We start from the raw sequence: 19,533 nt of genomic DNA, 5'->3' as shown, positions 1-19,533 counted from the left end.
AGAGCACCTTATAGAGACCAAATAAATGCTTATGAGTTATGTCATATGTTTGACTTTCTACTGTATCTAAGAATTATGACTCTCAACTTTTATTTGATCATTTAGCATCTCATAATCCTGAATAAGCTCACTAAATCCATCAGATCAGCTACTGAATCAACATGACTCACCAACTAATGCATCTTACATATAATATAGATATAGATTATATATAATATAGAAACGTATTTTTATTTGCTTTACAACCGAAAAGCTAAATATATTTCCTTTCTATCTGTAGGTTAGATCTCACTTTAATGTCATTTTTCATGTTTAACCTTCAATTTTTCTTTATAGCTTACACAAAGCCTCATGGCAGCGCAATAATATTGGTAAATGCCAGTTTAATACCATAAGGAAAATAGCAAATAATAACTAAAAGAGAACAAAAACTAAAGTTATAAAATTATAAAAAGAATACAATGTAGCTGCATGGCACGTGCTTTGTGAACATGGGCAAAAATGGTCTTAAAGTCACATTTGCATTGTTTGCAGTCTAAAATGGCACATAAACTGCTACATAAATATGATTTTTTTTTTCATAAAGTCTCATTAATATATAATTTGAAAGCACAGACTTTCTTCATTCTTTCAGTGATTAATACTCACAATATGTTTCTCAGTATGATGGAGCAGATCATATATAATATGATGTAAAGCATGTAAAGCAAACTCATGCACCTGCAACATTATATTTGCATAAAAACAGAGGTGACCTCCTGTACTTGTTGGTGATTGGCTGCTCTGAGCGTTTCACCATGAAACCTGATAAGCTTCTACTGTACCTGCATGTTCCCGCCCAGCTCATACACAAACACTTCTGTCTCGTTCTCTCTGTCCTGCCTTGGTGACCACCTTTTTTTCCCTGTCCTCTAACACGAAGGAGAAAATGGCAGGAATGAATATCTCTGTGGACAAGGAGCAGTTTTGTTGCTCGGTGTGCTTGGAAGTGCTGTGGGAGCCGGTCACCATTCCCTGTGGACACAGTTATTGTATGGAGTGCATTAAAGGTTACTGGAGAAAATGCGAGTTGAAAGAGGAATACAGCTGCCCTCAGTGCAGACGCACCTTTAGTCCTAAACCTGTGCTCTGTAGAAACACCATGCTGGCAGATGTTGTGGAGAAACTGAGGAGAACCGGCATTCAAGATGCTGGCAAGAAAGCAGCGGATATCGAATGTGATGTTTGCACCGGGAAGAAACAACAAGCTGTTAGGTTTTGTGTGAAATGTCAGACGTTTTACTGCGAGATGCACCTGAAACCTCACAATGAAAGGAATCGTGGCAGGACGCATACACTTACTGAAGTTACAAAAGTACCGCAGAAGAGAATCTGTTCACGGCACAATAAATTACGGGATGTGTACTGTCACACAGACCAACAATGCATTTGTAGTTTGTGCTTCAAAGACGGACACAAGGGGCACAGCGTGGTGACGGTGGCAGAGGAGAGGAGGGAAATACAGGTAACAAAAATAGTAGAGGAATCAGTGAACTGCACGAAGTAGAGTTCAAAGATGGCAGAATTCTCACATGTGGTTTTCAAACAGAAACCTCTTGAAGAAGCGTGGAAAAAGTCAAAACAGAGGTGTATGGAACGAGAGAAAGAACTCCGAGATATTGTTAAATATGTCGAGGTAGGTCTGCTGTCAGTGTGTCAAAAATATCACAAAATAACAGGTCTCTTATTTTGGGGTGGAACACATCTATCTATGAGCTTTGCTTACTTTTTAGTCATAGACCCCAAAATTTAGCATTTTTAATGTCTAGTTCAGAATGGTACAAAATGTTGCTTTGTGAGAAAAAATAAATAAAATATGGCAATTGTATGTGGCAGAAATTCTACATTTTTAATTATATACAGTATTTTACTTATAAGCTTATTTCCTCATCCCAAAATAAGATGGACTGCCTTCATTCTTTGGATTGTAAATACATTTTTTAGCAATTTTGTTGGGCAACTTTGGGAAATGTCACCTTCAACCGGCATCCAGGTGAGACACATGGCCCAAGGCCGATTTAAAGATTAAGTTCCCAAGCAAAATTGCTCAAAGATTTTCCCTGTGTATCATCAGCCTAATAGTGTGACCCATAACTGAACAATGGCAGAAGGTTAAACAGTATCCTTTCCATCATTGCTTTAGCGCTCAGCACAATCGGTTGAGGACAGCAGCGAAAAGATCTTCACCAGACTGCTGCGCTCCGTCGAAAGAAAGCATCTGGAGGTGAAAGAGCTGATCAGAGGTGAGGAGAGGATAGCTCTGGGTCAGACGGAGAAGCTTCTGGAACGACTGAATCAACAGATAGTTGAACACCGGAGAGGAGAGGCCGAGCTAGAAGTGCTCTCAAACACTGAGGATCATATCCATTTCCTGCAGGTGAAGTCCCGGGTCTGAAACATGAACTGAATTTGTTTATTAGTGCTGGAGGTTACGAAACTGAAACACAGTGGGAACCAAAGGCCATGGCATAGCATTCTCTTTGTTTAGGATCTATAGGGGAATTTGGCCCAGCAAATATAAAGGTGTGGGTTTGTTTACTTGCTGTTTGCTATCACGCTAGCTTTACCTGTCTGACTCACCTGTGCAGAACTATAAGACGCTCTGCGCTCCTCCTGACCCTGGGGGGCGGCCCAGCATCGACGTCCATCCGTACTTCTCCTTGAGGATCCTGAGAAAAGCTCTCGCAGAGCTGAGTGATAAAGTCAACGAGGTCTGTGACAGAGAATCGACAAAGATCACAGAAATAGGTGAGCGTAGAAACTCAGATACACAATGCAGCTGACTATGGTGGACTGAGTAGCCACTTAAATGATTAAAAGATATTATAAACTGATCAGAAAATAAACAGTTTAATAAATGAACTCACTAACTGATAAATAATTAGACATTCAAAATAGTTTTATAAATAATGCAAAATAACATATTTTATAATTAAATCATATTATTAATTAAATGTTCAAAATGTATTAAAATTATTCAAACATGTTGATAAATAACATGAAAATAACAACAAAAAATAATACATAAATACATAAAAAAATTTAGTTTCATTTTTTTTTCAAAACCTAGTTGAATATAAAAAAAAATAGAATAAATTATTTCCAATAATAAATACCAGTCAAAAATGAAAGTTCAATTAATTATTAAATAATAATAATAATAATAACTTGAAGTCTGCTTATGGTGGTCTTGGTGTATCACAAAATCAAGGTAATTACATTTCCAAAATGACACTAAATCAATCCCTTCATTTTTATTTGACCTTGAATGTGATTTCACCAAGTACAACATGTTCCTGGAACAACATTCTCAACCAATCAGAAGTGAGGGATAACTTTTCAGGAAATCTCAGTTTTAGGCTTAAGATCAGGGTTAGGTACTTATTGTTAATCAGCTATCATTTTACACTGGATAAATAGGGTTATGTTTTTGGACAGTAATGTTGATCCAGGATCAAGAAAAGATGTTGATCCAGGAACATTACTTGGCAAAATCCTTCCTCAACACCTGATTACTTAGAATGATATAAACATCAGCGGTTGATGCACAAACGCCTCTTGACAGCGCATACCCTTATATTTACAGTTGATGAAGGACACAATCAGTCAACTGAAATATCCCTTAGCTGTCCACTGAACACTGATACAGGTACGGACACTCACATCCCTCCCAGCAATGAGTCATCAGACCACATCAACTCAGCCATGTTTACCACTGCACATCAAACCTCTTCTGACGTAGTTCACCACTGACCTCTTCCAGCCCATACACATCTACACCAGACTGAGCCGAGGACCAGAGGAGACTTCTTACAGTGTGAGTTCACAGTTCATTCTTGGATGAGAGCAAAGACTCTTATCATTTATGAATAGGAGTAATTATAAAGCATTAATGGCAGAATATCAGATATGGAAACCGATATCCGACACAGGGTTAAAAAAATAAAAATAAAAAGGTGATTACTACGTTTTTTTCCTTCTCACAGTTGCAAGTTTATTTTTCACAGTTCTGACTCTTCTCAGAATTCTGAGTTTATATCTTGCTATTCATATTTTCTAAATTGCGGCTGTATTTTTCACAATTGCAAAGTTGGGAATTGGGAGTTTGTTTCTCCCAAATGAGTTTAGCCTATTTCTCTCAATTCTGAAAAAAAAAAAATGAATTGTCAGATATAAACTCACAATTTTTAACTTGTCTTACAATTCTGAGTTTGTCTTGCAATTTACTTTCTTCTCTAATTGTTGTTTAAATGTCACAATTCTTTGATTTTTATTTTTTTCACAATTGCAACTTTGTAGGTGGTTACTCTCCATCTTATTTTTCAATGTGGAATTAAGCCATTTTCTGTCAATGTGCAAGACTTTTGGTTCATTAGCTGCTGTAGGGAAATATCAAAAAGAAGAATATCAAAGTGCAGTAATAGGTGAAACAGTTTGCACCACAAAACATTTAAAATAATAAAGGTAAAACACACCAGTTTGAAATCACTCTGCAAAATGAGCCGTTTTGTAAAGCTAAAAATTGCTGGAAGTGGATGACAGCGGACGCTTTCCTTAAAGGGACTTCTTAGTAAACTATCCTCTCTCTTTCAGACTCCTGCGATTTGACATTAGACTCAAACACAGCCAACTCTTTCCTCCGCCTTTCTGGAGACCGTACAGAGGTCACGACTGACCACGAGCCACAGCCGTACCCCGATCACCCAGAGCGCTTCATCAGCTGGACTCAAGTCTTGTGCAAAGAAGCTCTTTCTGGACGTGGATATTGGGAGGTGGAGTGGAGAGATGGTGGAGGAGTTTCTATTGGCGTTTCCTACAGAACTGGAGGAAATATGGACCAAAAACTGGGATGCAACTCAAAATCGTGGAGCTTGGATTTCTCAGATTCTCTTTGTTTGTTCCAGCACAATAAGTTTAGTGTAGAAATACACACTCCAATGCCTCACAGAGTTGGCGTGTATCTCGATCACAGAGCTGGAACGCTGGCATTTTATTGCATTTCTCTGGCAGACGATACCATGATTTTGCTGCATCGAGAGCAAACTACATTCACTCAGCCTCTCTATCCTGGTTTCTGGGTCGGACTTGGATCTACTTTGAAACTCTGTCAAACTTTCAGCTTTTCAGCTTAGTTATGCATTATGTGCTCTCATTTTGTTTCAATGGATAGTTCACCTAAAAATCAAAAGCATGTCATCCACTCACCTTTATGTTTTTCTCTCATCACTTGTTATTGTAGAGGCTAAACTTCCCACACAACATCATAAAAAGTAGCACTCTGACCTCGATATATATTTTTGTTGGAATTACCATTTTCATTTTTGGGTGAACTTGCCATTAAAAAACAAAAAGGTGAATATAAAGAAAATTTGTAAAACCAGGACATGAATAAAGAGCATATAAATAAAGACAGTCAATACAGCAAGTTGGTTGACGTGGCTGAACAGTTTATTGGTAACCGTGTGATATAAAAGCAGCAGTAACCCAGTGTGAGGTGGATGTTTGAGGCGAGAGGCTCAGATCTTGTTGAAGGCAGCGATGTCGACACTCTGGACCTACAAAAAGAGGAATTCATGTAGTATTGGTCAATAATATCTTTAAATATTTTTCCTAACAGTTTATAATGTAATCAAAATTTCAATCAAAAAAAAAAAAAAAGTCAAGAACTTGACCCGAGCCATAAATAAAATGTAAATGTAAAAGTAAATTGTGTATAAATGTAGACCAATGTTTTTTTTTTTTTTTGGTCATTGTGATAATTTCCATTATAATTAATTAAATATAAATTTACATAAGTTTTATTTTCATGACAATTAGGTTAATTCCCTCACAATGTGTCCTCAATTATTTATTACAGTTACTGTAGTACTGGAATACAACAAATAAATACACACTTGCATACTAATACATAATTTAAAAAAATCAGTATTTTACTGCAGTATAAAAACTATAATAAGAAACTATGAAATTAACTATTTTATATAAAAAATGCTATCCAATATTTATTTATTAATATTTGTATAATTGTTTAATTTCTTTTCATTGCAACTGTTCATTTGTCCTCATAATTTGTCCACTGTTTTATAAAAAATTATATTATGCAATAAATACATCTGTCAAGTGTTTATGGACTGTAAAATAATTGTAGAATATATTGTACTGCAGTATATACAATAACTATATAAAAAAAATATTTAGCTTTTAAAATGTACCATATAATGCATACATTTAGCCTATATTCAAGACCAATATTTTTTTTTTCATGGTATATTATATCTTTATTTTCTTGACAAATTGTATTTTTCCCCTCACACATTTTCTTAAAATTATTTTCTTAAAGTTACTTTAATGTAATAATATATTTGCAAAGCACACATCATTATAAAATTATAAGTATTTTACTGCAATATATAAAACGATTACTGGATTAAAGTACTGTAAGTGGAATCTAATATAAAGGCACAATACAAAAACAACTTGTATTTCATTTTCTTTATACAACATACAGCTTTTCTTATGATTTTGAGGTGAAACATTCTCCGATTCATCCTGCACTTACGTAATCCTCAAATTTGGTGATCTCCTCTTCCAGAATGTCTGTTCCCACTTTATCATCTTCTACCACACAGCTGATCTGCAGCTTTTTGATGCCATAGCCGACAGGAACCAGCTTAGAGGCTCCCCACAGGAGGCCGTCCATCTGTATGGAGCGCACGCACTCCTCCAGCTTCGACATATCGGTCTCGTCATCCCACTGATCAATGAAAAACCATATATTAGAAACTGAGGAATTATACTTGACACTCTAAAGATTGTGAGTGCGGTCTCATACAGGCTTGACGTCCAGCAGGATGGAGGATTTGGCGATGAGGGCTGGTTTTTTGGCTTTCCTCTGGGCGTATTCCTTCACCCTCTCTGCTTTGATGCGCTCTGCCTCCTCATCTTCCTCATCACTGCCAAAGAGGTCAATATCATCATCGTCGTCGTCAGCGCCATTGTGTTTCTCAACCTTGGGCTTCTGGACAGGAGCAGCCTTCAGATGAAAGGATTATGAATGATAGCTGAATTTGTTCAGTGCACAAATATGACCTCAAAGAGGCAGGATCTCACATCTACCTTTGTAACAGTAACAGTCTTTGAAGCAGGCGCTTGGCTCTTTTCCAGTACAGCCATTCTGGTCTCCAGTTTGGACAGCACTGCTCTCAGATCATCCACCACTGGGAAAGCAACAGCTCTGTTAATCTCACAATGATCACGAGCAGCTTCAACACAATCACGAACACAAATTGAAAGTTCAGAAGATTAGTAGTTGCTGCATCATTCCTCATTTGCATAAAGCTGAACGTTTCTCAGCTGTGCTGCATTTATGGACATGCCCACATTCTCTGTTGACAACTGTCAACACACATTGAGAACGAATGACCTCCATCATCTCTTTGTCACTGCAAATCACTGTTGTTTGTGAACACCCCTAATGCAGCATCCAACAGACTTCACATCAGGAACTGGGAAATTGCTGACTAGGTAGGCAACTCATTTGATTGTGGAACAGCCATCATGTCGGTCTGTGTCTTCTAATGCGTACCTTTGTGCAGATTCTTATTGTCCTGTTCCAGACTCTTTAGACGAGAGACCAGCTCACTCTGATCCTCAGACTTGCTGGCATTCTGACTCTGCAAATCAGAGTGAGGAGAACTGAACATTAGTGAATTACATCTCAGGGCGCTTACTGCAAAAAAACACACCATGCAGGGCTGCGACTGCAGACATGCAAACAAAAGGTTTGTCAACCTCAAAAACCACAGAAAATCATGTGGAAGCATGATAGTATGATATTTTGAATAATGTGGTTTCCGTTTGAAACACTGAATTTGCATGCAGTTTACTTTGGTGAAGGCTAAAACATTAAACCAATGCATGAAAACAGTCATGCATGATGTCCTTTAAACACCCGTCTGACAGAAAACAGGCTGTTTTGAAAGTGTCAGGCAGTAATGGGTGTATGATCCACACTGCTCCAGGCTCCATTCACATGCTTTTCACACAGACGTCAGGCTGAACCGCAGCACTGCACTTACGGTCTTCCTCTCCCGTGGTTTTTGTGTGCGAGTGTGCCCTTTACTACCATGTAGAGCAGTCTTCACCTGAAAGTTTTACATTTAACCACCACAACCAGAAAACAAGTCAGAGAAAGACACAGAGATAAACTACTATGACAACAACAGAGTGTTGCTCTATTAAAATGCAAAGAAAGAAAGCGATCAGAGAGGAGATGCATGCATGCATTAAATGTTTTCATTGGCCTTCATGTTACAACACGGCTCATTTAAAAGGACAAAATCACCCAAAAATGAAAATCTGCTTAAAATATACTCATCCTCAGGCCATGCAAGATGTAGAGGAGTTGGTTTCAACATCAGAACAGATTTGAAGAAATTTAGCATTACATCACTTTAACTGTAACATGTTGCTTCTGGTCTGTAATCCATAATCCTTCCTCCAGTGATAAAGTCCATCTCCTGTTGTCCTCTCACATAAAATCCACCCACATGTGTTTTTAGGACTGTTTTAACTTGTAAACAGTGTTTGATTTGTGCATATATCTTTCCTAACCGTGAGCTCGGTTTGCTTGAACAGAACATGTAGCTTGCACAAAAGCGTTAACCACAAACACACACTAACATCCTGCACATGCACAAACACAACAAAATATGTCATGCTGGGAAGGAGATCTTGCTAGACCTACTTGCATGACAAGACCGTTTACTGCAGCCAAGTGCTTTTAGGTGCACACAATTGGACCATTTAAAATATTTGAGGTGAAGTCTGATTCTTAATCAATGCATTTGAGTTTTCTGAAGTGTCTAGTAATCATATTGTTTTGATAAGAAAGGTGTCAAGTAACTGCTGACAGAAGAACCAAATACTGCAGCATCAGTGAGAAAAGACTGTGGGAGCTTCTCTCTGTTTTGGGAAACTATTCACATCCAATCTGATTCAAACTTTTATCTATCTGGCAAGTACATTTTGATCATTTAGGTGTTTTCAAGAAAATAAAAACCAATCCACAAAATGAATTTACTTACTAAATACTGCCCACTGACATTTATCCGATTTTCTTTGTTGACATTATAAAATTATAATTAACAAACATTAATGTAAGGGATCAATCTTTGAAATCAAAGATATTCCAGCATCAATTTATTTTTTATTGTTTTGAATAATTAAAAATAATTTAAATAATTTCATGTTTACATTTAAATTCAGAACGAAACAAACATTAATCTGCCAAATCCTTATATAGTTCATAAAGTGTGTACATGGGTTAGTAATCTCCATGCACAGTTTATTAATCCAGAACTACAGCTGATTTTTTTCTCTCCCTGCCAGGGGCTCAGAGAGGGTTCTGTAAACATACTAAAATAGCACTGGGACATTTAGGGAGGGCGAGTATTTGTACTGTAGCTTCAGTCTTGTGTGTGATCGGCAGCTGAACTAAAAACTGTTCTGTTAATTTCACCTCCAACTTAGTTAAAGCTTCATAAAGTGGAATTAAATCAGCCCTTCAAACTGGTCCCATGCAGGACGACAGTTATTGAGTAGTTAAATGCGCTTCACAAGAAGATTACAGTACCAATTCAGTATGCTCCAATAATGAGATTACTTTCATATTTTGGGGGCAGTACTCACTCCGGCTAGGGATTGCTGGATATTCTGTCGGGCTTTAGCAATGTCCTGCAGGATGGAACTAGCATCTTCCTCCTGGAAGGGTATACCGGGGTAAAAAGGCCCATGTCAAACAAACCAGCAAGAGGCAGAGAGTAAGCAAGCAAGCAAGCAAACAAAAATACACAGGTGTGTACAGATGCGCTGTCATTGCAGACTATTCAGCATAGGAGCTTAAAGTAAACCTGGAAAAGCAGATGATAGATGGACATACAGCAGTAGAGTAAACAGGAATTCATGCCTCTCCATGAGAATTCTGTCACCCTCATTCAATGAGACAATTACCAGTTTGTGTGAAAACCCAAATGAGGACATTTTACTGACATCCGTGTCTGTAGGGGGCAGTACCTGAGATGTTTGCGGGATGCCGTTCTCGCCCTCGTAGAAGCGTTTCTCAGCCTCGTCGTATCTGGACTTGTCGAACCAGATGTTCTCCTGGGCGAGTCCCTGAAGTCCACTCATTGTGATGCTAAAAAAGAAAAATGAGACGTGAGAGTTTGTGTCAAAGAGCAAGCACTGAGCTTTAGAAAAAAGCAGGGGGGGGTTGGAATTGAAATGCCTTTCATTCATTTGTCATGTAATTCATTCAGGAGTGTGCATAAGCCTTATCCAAACAAATATAAATGAAGCCAAACAAGCCAAGCACCATCCATATATATGAATGCATATGTCCTCCACTATATTACCACACATTATGGTCATATAGTGGTTACCAAATTTTTTATTTTCTATTGGTTCTCTTAATTTTGGATCCTTACAATTATAATTTCAGTACAGAAATCATTATTAGAGATTTTACCACATTCAAGCACTCTTTTTTTGTACTCAAATATTGTTTTAGTTCACACAGGGTTCGATTTTTGGCACGGGCTGATTCCCACAGTTTCCATGCTTGTAATATGGGAAATTATTACGCTTGCAACAGACGACGGAATTTATCATTTGCACCTTACAATTTTAAACATTCAAGTGCTCAGTTCAGTACTCGCGCACAGAGACGGATCTGAGAGCGCGTGCCTTATTGTGCATAAACAGCCAAATACATACAAAAATGTCAAAATGCACGTCTTCAGTATTCATGTAAACAGTCAATTTATACTTAATCTCGGTATACAAGCTATTAAGTTAATGTAAACATTGAGAAACAAAACTTATGTGTAACATTATAGCTGTGATGGTGGCTTGTATCACAGCAGATCAACATTGTTTGTTGCAGACAACTACTGATGTATAATGCTATGTAGTATAATAATTGACAAGAAGCTTGGTCTATGCTTTGTTTCATTTTTATATAAGAAGCTTTAACATTAAGATATATTAAAGTGCACATATAAAACACAAAAATCGGAGGAAGGGGCTCTAGCAGACCAATCACAGCGCTTGCATTCTGCATAGAATTTACCTATCACAATTTAATACAAACATACTATTCATTATACCGTACATTTCCATACATTCAGACACTTCTTTAAGCAAGTGAAAGTAGTATTATCAGATGGCTAGTATTTTTTGCATTAGTGAGTCAAATCTATTGTGAGATGCACTGCATCTTGTATTCAAGCAAGTCAAAGAGCTCTTGTTGTGAACAAACCCTTCATTACTTACTCGTTCTGATCTAACCATTTCATTCTTGCCGTGAACAGGCTTTCACTGTCAGAGTCAGAAACAGTTATTCAGAACGATAAATTGAAGACTGCAGATGATCAATAGTTAAAGCTGCAGTAGGTAATTTTTGTAATTTTTTTTTACATATTTATTAAACCTGTCATTATGTTCTGACAGTAGAATATGAGACAGATAATCTGTGAAAAAATCAAGCTCCTCTGGCTCCTCCCAGTGTCCTATTACCATTTGCAGAAAGTCATCCGCTCCCGGTAAGAAACAACCAATCAGAGCTGCGGTCCGTAACTTTGTTTGTGTTCAAAATGTAGAAAAATGTATATAATAAGCGAGTACACCATGAATCCATTTTCCAAACCATGTTTTTAGCTTGTCCTGAATCACTAGGGTGCACCTATAATAAGTGTTTATATTCAGACTATTTTAGATTGCTTCGGGGGTACCGCGGCGGAGTAACCCAGTGCCTTTGTGATTCTTCATAGACATAAACAGAGAGAAGTAGATCCGGCTACGATGTTCTTCCGCAAGACGCAAGCAGTTCTGTTTATTAACCGCTAGAGCAGCTTTAACTCATATTCCCCATAAAAAACAACTACATGATGCAGGAAAAACGTAATTATTTTATGTTATATTATATTAGGTCTTGCATTCACATAGATTTTGTAGAACTGTTATTTGGATTGATTGTAAAAGTTCACTCAACCACTAAAACGCCTTTCATTTCTTTTTTGCTGACACGGTTTGGAGACAATGGGACAGATTTTGCGTGCCAACGCCCTCGGATTAGATTTACACTGATCAGCATTCACCTAGCAGCCAAAGGGGACACAAACCAGGTTGAAGCTTTTGAAAGGTGAAAAATATTTACAAACAACTTACAAGACACACAGTTCAATAAATGAGAAAGTAGTTCTGTAAAAAGTCAACTGTCCCATCTCCCTAAACTAGCTATACTTGTCCCTTTCCTGAGGGGTGCGTTCGGTCTCAGAGAAGACTTTTTGGGAGCTGCCGATCGGGTTCAGACGAGGAGCGCTGATGGGTTGAACCCTGCTGCTGTTGATGTGATGCATAGGAATGGGTGTATGTTTGGTTCTCCTCCTCTTGCAGTTGTCGTGCAACATTGCATTTAGCCCTGAAGACAATGGTATGGGGAATTCAATCTTTTGGGGATGAAAAAACCTGAGGTGTCCCAGTCCCTGCGCTCAACAAGGATTGATAAGAATCGTCTGCCTGCTTCCACGTTTGAACCAAACCTTCTCTAAACTAATGCCCTGAGAGGTCAGACCGTGATGGAAACAACCTTCTTTTTCCGAACCCTGATTTTCAGAATGGAATGAACGAGTGAAAATATCCACATTCTGACTGGTCAGATTGCCTGTCAATCAAGCTCACTGTGAACGGTCAATTCAAACTCTGACTAAATCCAAACTACTAGTAAGTATTCTTTAGTCTGAGATTCAATCACAAACACACCATGCATTGCATTTCCAAACTCATCTGCTGAGTTTTTCAGAGCAAACAAGTGCTGACAGGGCTTTTCACCTTCCTTTTATCAATGAGCATTTAAACTATTACTAGGAGGGCGCTAAGAAATGATCTCCAAGTACTGACACCAGTGGCCCACAAAAGACAGAGCCAGATTGCAGCTATCGCAGCCCAGTCAGATGCAAAATGTGTAAAGACAGTTTTTGTTCTCAAATTTACATAAATTTAATACAAGTAGTGAACGACATTATTTAAATACTTAGGTGTACTTGGTTACACAGTGTCCAGTGTTGGAGACAAAAATTGTGTTTAAAACACCATTAAGTAATTAAAAAGTTACATTTCATTGTTTGCCATCCCCATCAAGTGGTCTTTAAATGCAAAGAATGAAACTAAATATTATTTAACTTTATTTTATATTCATGCAATGTCATTAAATATACACTGGTCTTTAAAACGTAGTGAAATTCATATCACCAAGAGAAATAGATGCCCGTTTTATACATACATATTAAAAAAGGGGAGGCACTGTGACTGAAACTGGTTTGTAGGACACGAAGAGCAAATAAACCAGAGTTACACGTCTAATAACCCAGATTTAAACCAACAGAGACCTGTAGGTCAGGATTAGATGACACATACAGATCCGTTACAGATGCATTATGTGATCCAACTTGTTCATACACATGAAACAAACACTGAAACGTCATGCGTGCTGTCACTGTCAACTCCACATGCTAAAGTTTTATAAACACATGAGACTCGTGAAACATTAGTTTTTATTCACGTCTAATTAACTGTATACGTGTGTGATGCGTATGCAGTCTGATGAAGTACGTTAAATTAACGTTAGGAGGTTAAAATTCTGCAGCGGATTAAACTCGGATGAGTTTCATATGAAGCCACGTGGCGCGACACTCACAGCGGAACACTTCAACTGAAACTATAAAGGTGAAATATATTTACCACTATAATGTTAGTGAAAACTAAAGTTTGACTTACTTTCGAAGAGTTTGTTAAGTGACAAGCGGTTCGAGTTGAACTTATCCGCCGTACTCCGTAATACAGAAAGAGATAGAGGAAACCAGGTGACTCGCCCTAATAGCTGACGGAGGGGTTCTCCTTAAATTGTCACTCTTCATATGACACGACGCGATGTAGGATATACAGGTTTAGCATTATAATATGTGTATACGTGACTAAAGTGTTGATTTTAATCTTATACAACAAGTACGAGTTGGTAAGTGTTATTAAAATGCAGACCTTTGAATGTACGTCACCCCTCAAAACAGAGATGGTACATTCCTATACTACGTTGCAAGGAAACATTCTGTCCTCGTGCCCGAGCTAACAGCTGCACATTAATGCGATTAATACTCAGATAAACTATTATAACCAACATTTTTATTTTAGCATTATATTTTCTTTTCAGTCACCTTTATGTATTTAGTCTAATAAAGTACTTCAAAATTGAAATTATTTTATCATTTTAAATGTCTTATAAGCTACTTTTATATCAGAATCTCATTATTATTATTATAGTATTTTTGATGACTTGACAGAACTCAATACTATATGATTCCAGATCAATAATATATCTAATGATCTGTTGCGCAGTTTGCCCAAAAACAAAGTGATGTAAATACAAATGCAAGGGCCTATTAAAGGTGCTGTAGGGAACTTTTGTAAAAAAAAAAAAATAACAGATAATCTGTGAAAAAATCAAGCTCCTCTGGCTCCTTCCAGTGGTCCTATTGCCATTTGCAGAAACTCCATCGCTCCCTGTAAAAAATAACCAATCAGAGCTGCGGTCCGTAACTTTGTTTGTGTTCAAAATGTAGAAAAATGTATATAATAGGCGAGTACACCATGCATCCATTTTCCAAACCGTGTTTTTGGCTTGTCCTGAATCACTAGGGTGCACCTATAATAAGTTTTTATATTCTGACTATTTTAGATTGCTTTGGGGGTACCGCGGCGGAGTAACCCAGTACCTTTGTGATTCTTCATAGACATAAACAGAGAGAAGTAGTTCCGGCTATGATGTTCTTCCGCAAGACGCAAGCAGTTCTGTTTATTAACCGCTAGAGCGTCAAAAGTTCCCTACCGCAGCTTTAATTATGTATGGTCCCCGGGAGATGACATGGTCGGTTCACTTAGTTTTTTTTTACAACATATTATCACGTTCCCATGAGTTATAATGTCGTGTCCACATGATATTAATTAATGGGAATGTCATATTAACTTGTGGGAATGTGATATTATGGCATGGCCACAATAACATTTTGAAGGGAACGACATCCTTAACAAATTCTTATGTTGATGGAACTACATATTTTTCTTGTGGACACGAGTTTAATGCGTAAACAAACCTGTGTGACAATAGCAACCCAGGATTATCAAAAATGGATAAAACATTTAAGGATTAAAATGTAAACATTTAAAGGTTTAACATTAAAGGTGCCATAGAATGCATTTATACAATATTTCCAATTGTTCTCTGATGTCCTCAGAGTGTGTATGTGAAGTTTTATATCAAAATCCCCCACAGATTATTTTTTCATAGCTCTGTAAAATTGTAACTTTTAGGATATGAGCCAAAACGCGCAGTATAACCACTGTGTCCTCAGCGGCCTATGGAGACTCCTGTGTTCTTTGGTGCATCCCAAATCACAACACTTTTAATTGCTCTTTAGCGCTGACATTGTACCTCCAGCAGCTACAGCAAGAGAACAGTGATGGCGGACTGCTGCTTCTCACTCAGGGCTGTGTATATGCTAATAGGGCAGAGACTGTCATGGGCGGGTTTTTCTCTGATTATAACACCATGGTAGTGAGAAATCTGGAACCACTAGTGTGGAGAGACTGTTTATGATGTATTGGGATTAGGGCTGACACGACTCCTTGAGTAACTGGAGTAACTCGATTACAAAAAATGATCGAAATTGAAATTTTCAATCTATATTGAAACTGCATTCCAGCAAAAATTCCAGGCATCATAATCAATGCTTAATTGGTATGTCGAGCATTTTCAGTAGGCTATTATTTACAAAATTATTCAGAATGTTAAATAAAGAGATTGAAAATTAAGGGATCAAATTAATTTAAACAAATATAAAAATATAAACAATAATATAGGCTTATAATAATAATAACAATATAAAAATATTACAAGAAAAAGACAATCAGTTAATGTACTTACAAGATTGTAGGTTTGTTTAAGCATTAAACTGATGGCCATGAGAAAATATGTCCTTCCCTCACCATAAGAAGTCGTGGCCACGAGAAATGAGGCCATGACATAAGGATGTTGCTACCTCAACAAAGTTATCTCCTGGCCACAACATATTACCATGTTCCCACGAGTTATTATGTCGTGGCCATGACATAATTACGTGAACCAGACATGTCACCTCACGGGGACCATATTTTTGGGTTTCTTAAAGAAAGGTGTTTACCAGGAGTGGGGTTCGAACCCACGAGGACATGTGTCCATTGGATCTTAAGTCCAACGCCTTAACCACTCGGCCATCCTGGTCTCCTATTTGCATCACTGCAGCCGGGAGAGTCATTGTGGCAATGAGTACATTTACATCCACAATTACAGAACAGTACATAACAATTTCAAATCCTTTGTCCTCAGTATCCCTGTTTATATTTAAATTGTGCAAATGTAAAAGCTAGTAAGACTTAAAAACTTTGTGAGTGTTAGCATAAACAGTCAGACACATTAGAATCATGTTACTGATACAGACATACAGTTTACATGGAATAAGCTTTCACTTCTACAAAAAAAGGTGTTTTAATAATTAGAAATGCATCTCGGTTTAAATGATCCCCAATAAGCTACTTTGTTGTTGCTTTGTTGTTTATCTACTTTGTTGTGTGTGTTGTAAGAGAAATCCATTGGTTTGCTCACTGAAAGTTGTGGCTCTGTTTTGGAATGATTTCATGTTAAAATGGCTATAGAAATAAATCTGAATGTATAGGAATTTCTTTGACAAATTAATCAATTTATAAATAGTCACTAAATGCAGGAATAGTACCTCTGGACAAATGTTGGGTCAAGTGTCTTGCTGAATGGAACAGTAGGTGAAGTACCACCATTATACACAAATATTAATATACCATAATTCTACCAGTTGTATTTTGAGATTTCTTTTAATCCCACATTATGAAGTATTTAGTTTGGTTATTAATTTTCAATGACGTCTCGTCTTTGAATTTACTCAAACATTTTTAGATCTTTTTTGATCTCTCAGATTAGAGCACAATAAACTTCTTCCAGGAGTGGACTTTGAAACCACAGTGAAATTTTGTCTATTGAATTTTAAACACAAAACATTAACCACTGAAAACAAAATGTAAACGGCAAAATGACCTGAGGAAAACATGACAAAAATGACACTCAGACCTTCCTCTTATTACTTCCTGCTGATCTGAAGATAGCTGCTCGCATCTCAGCTTGTCTAGCAGACAATTGATGAAGGACCATCACCTTCAACTCAACCTTGCCAAGACAGAACTGCAGAACTGCATCATCACAATTTAACAATCCAGTTTATCACATCAACCATTACTCCTCCAAAAACAGCCAGAAGCCTTGGAGGTATGATTGATGATCAGATGACTTTCTCAGACCACATTGCTAAAACTGTCCAGTCCTGCAGATTTGCTTTATTCGACATCAAGAAGATCAGGCCCTTTCTTTCAGAACATGCTGCACAACTCCTTGTTCAAGCTCTTGTTCTGTCCAGGCTGGACTATTGTAAACCTTTACAATTAATACAGAATGTAGCAGCAATATTAATTTGTAACGAGACTAAAAGAATGCACATCAAACCTCTGTTTATCAGTTTGCACTGGCTACCAACAGCTGCCTGCAAAGCATTCATGTTTGTTTAAAAAACCAGCACTGGCTCTTCACCCCTTTACCTGAACTCATTACTTCAAACTTGTGTGCCCCAGAAGCTTGCGTTCTGCAAGTGAACGGTGCAATATTGTGCCATCCCTAAGAAGCACAAAATCAGTTTTACAGCCTTTTAAATGAACTGTTCCCTCGTGCTGGAATTACCTGTCTTAGCCATCTTCAAGGATCCGCTAAAAACACAGCTATTGATCTTTTTTTGACCCTCTAACTCTAGCACTCTCTATTCAAATTATTTTCTTTACATAAATAATAATAATAATAATAATAATAAAAACATCTTGCCCCTCTTAGACTTGCACTCTATTTATTTGCCAACTGCTTGTTTTCTTAAGAAAAAGAAAACAACAAAACTAGCTTCTGTAATCTTCTTTGGTTTTCTTTTTTTTTATTATTATACAATTAACAAAAGCAAAAAAGTCCTCTAATACTAGCTTGGTCAGTTATTTCTCTATTCTGTCTGTTTTCTTTTTATTTATTATATAATTAAAAAAAAACCTTGCTATGTGTACTCCATTAAGCTAACTGAGACTTGTTATTGCACTTACATAGCATTGCTCTTTTGGTTGCTTCTATTGTCCTCATTTGTAAGTGGCTTTGGATAAAAGAGTCTGCTAAATGACTAAATGTAAATGTAGAACAGTGTCGCTGTTTGGAGTGAAGTCTTGTGCTCCTTTAAGCACATCTTCACCTTGTAAAACATACTGTTCACATTCTGGATCAAAAGTCTGAGGCTAAATCTCACATGAACTCTGTTTTAAAAGGCCTGCATCTTGTACTAGGAGTGGGGATCAAACCCACAAGGACATTTGTCCATTATATCTTAAGTCCAGTGCCTTAATCACTCAGTCATCCTGATTTGAAAATGCTTGAATGGTGGGAAAACCAGAGTGTCATGACACAAGGGTTCTTTCTGATGGTCCTTTGATAACATCTTCACTTTGTTGATTACATTATGTTACATTCTCTTACAACCTCACACTAACCCGTGTCTTAAAATGGCCAAAGCTTCTACCAGGAGTGGGGCTCGAACCCACGAGGACATTTGTCCATTGGATCTTAAGCCCAACGCCTTAACCACTCGGCCATCCTGGTCTATAACAGAAGGTTATATGGTCCATATCCTGGCTCCATAGGGATGCTGATAAAGCCATCTTTCAACTGAAAAAACAATTAACCATAAAGTTTCATGAACTGTGCCACAAACTAGCTTATTGATGTGAGCATATCAGAGTGGAGTGAGAAAGGGGTTCTAGTGTTCCTTTAACACCATCTTCACCTTGTGGAACCTGTTGGTTACATTCTGGATCAATTAACTCCTGTTTTTATGGCCTAGAGCTTCTACCAGGAGTGGAGTTTAAAGCCATGAGGACTTTTGTCCAGTGGATCTTAAGTCCAGCGCCTTAACCACTTAAGAGTGTTAGAGAGCAAGTTTCCAAAGTGTTAAATTCAGCATCTTGAGGTATTCTATCACCAAAGGGTAAAAACTAATCAAGATAATGACAACTTATAAAGTTTTCTATGTACGATAAAAGTAACCACTTCATCTAAAATGTCAGAAATTGAGAGAATTTGTTTTGACGTAGTAAAGAGGACAAAGCCCACCATAGTGAATGAAAACTATTTAAAATGAAAGTAGGAAATGTTAAAATCAGTATAATATCATACATTAAACACAAAAAATATTATATATGACCAGTGTTGGGTATAGTTACTTTGGAAAGTAGTTAGTTAAG

General features: G+C 37.3%; 2 protein-coding genes and 2 non-coding genes across 7 annotated transcripts; 1 reads left to right on the top strand and 3 right to left on the bottom strand.

Annotated features, from left to right (window-relative positions):
* Positions 1–884: 884 nt before the first annotated feature.
* LOC127951191 (tripartite motif-containing protein 16-like) lies at positions 885–5,405 on the top strand. The gene is made up of 7 exons (XM_052548949.1): positions 885–1,504; positions 1,589–1,675; positions 2,183–2,416; positions 2,628–2,787; positions 3,626–3,688; positions 3,803–3,856; positions 4,633–5,405. Exons 1-7 carry the CDS (start codon positions 929–931, stop codon positions 5,169–5,171), a joined length of 1,713 nt encoding a protein of 570 aa, XP_052404909.1. The 5' UTR covers positions 885–928; the 3' UTR covers positions 5,172–5,405.
* A 60-nt stretch (positions 5,406–5,465) lies between these two features.
* Positions 5,466–14,166, bottom strand: LOC127951199 (elongation factor 1-delta). Of its 4 annotated transcripts, XM_052548977.1 has the most exons (9): positions 13,873–14,030; positions 10,114–10,234; positions 9,730–9,801; positions 8,118–8,183; positions 7,625–7,712; positions 7,156–7,256; positions 6,872–7,072; positions 6,599–6,793; positions 5,466–5,594 (listed from the first exon to the last, which is right to left on the bottom strand). In XM_052548977.1, the coding sequence occupies exons 2-9, from the start codon at positions 10,225–10,227 to the stop codon at positions 5,556–5,558; spliced, it is 876 nt and encodes a 291-aa protein (XP_052404937.1). In that variant the 5' UTR covers positions 10,228–10,234; positions 13,873–14,030; the 3' UTR covers positions 5,466–5,555. The 4 variants fall into 4 exon arrangements, with proteins under 4 accessions (XP_052404937.1, XP_052404938.1, XP_052404939.1 ...); XM_052548978.1 differs by lacking the exon at positions 8,118–8,183; XM_052548979.1 differs by lacking the exon at positions 9,730–9,801.
* Positions 14,167–16,325: 2,159 nt separating this feature from the next.
* Positions 16,326–16,408, bottom strand: trnal-uaa (transfer RNA leucine (anticodon UAA)). Its single transcript has one exon. It is a non-coding gene; the product is annotated as a tRNA-Leu (tRNA).
* Positions 16,409–18,809: 2,401 nt separating this feature from the next.
* On the bottom strand, positions 18,810–18,892 carry trnal-uaa (transfer RNA leucine (anticodon UAA)). Its single transcript has one exon. It is a non-coding gene; the product is annotated as a tRNA-Leu (tRNA).
* Between the last annotated feature and the right edge of the window lie 641 nt (positions 18,893–19,533).

Source organism: Carassius gibelio, chromosome B2, assembly GCF_023724105.1.
Source record: "Carassius gibelio isolate Cgi1373 ecotype wild population from Czech Republic chromosome B2, carGib1.2-hapl.c, whole genome shotgun sequence".
NCBI classification, from domain to species: Eukaryota; Metazoa; Chordata; class Actinopteri; order Cypriniformes; family Cyprinidae; genus Carassius; species Carassius gibelio.
The sequence above is the reverse complement of the archived record's forward strand: the minus strand, read 5'-3'. Positions and strand labels throughout refer to the sequence as shown.

Bases quoted from the DNA above. Each gene is read 5' to 3' on its own strand.
- LOC127951199 (XM_052548977.1), bottom strand. From the start codon at position 10,227: ATGAGTGGACTTCAGGGACTCGCCCAGGAGAACATCTGGTTCGACAAG. The intron at 7,713-8,117 runs GTAAGTGCAGTG...TCTGATTTGCAG, and splicing joins AACCACGGGAGAGGAAGACC to AGTCAGAATGCCAGCAAGTC. The intron at 5,595-6,598 runs GTAAGTGCAGGA...CTCTTTTTGTAG, and splicing joins TCACCAAATTTGAGGATTAC to GTCCAGAGTGTCGACATCGC.
- LOC127951191 (XM_052548949.1), top strand. From the start codon at position 929: ATGGCAGGAATGAATATCTCTGTGGACAAGGAGCAGTTTTGTTGCTCG. The intron at 1,676-2,182 runs GTAGGTCTGCTG...TCATTGCTTTAG, and splicing joins ATATTGTTAAATATGTCGAG to CGCTCAGCACAATCGGTTGA. The intron at 2,417-2,627 runs GTGAAGTCCCGG...TCACCTGTGCAG, and splicing joins ATCATATCCATTTCCTGCAG to AACTATAAGACGCTCTGCGC.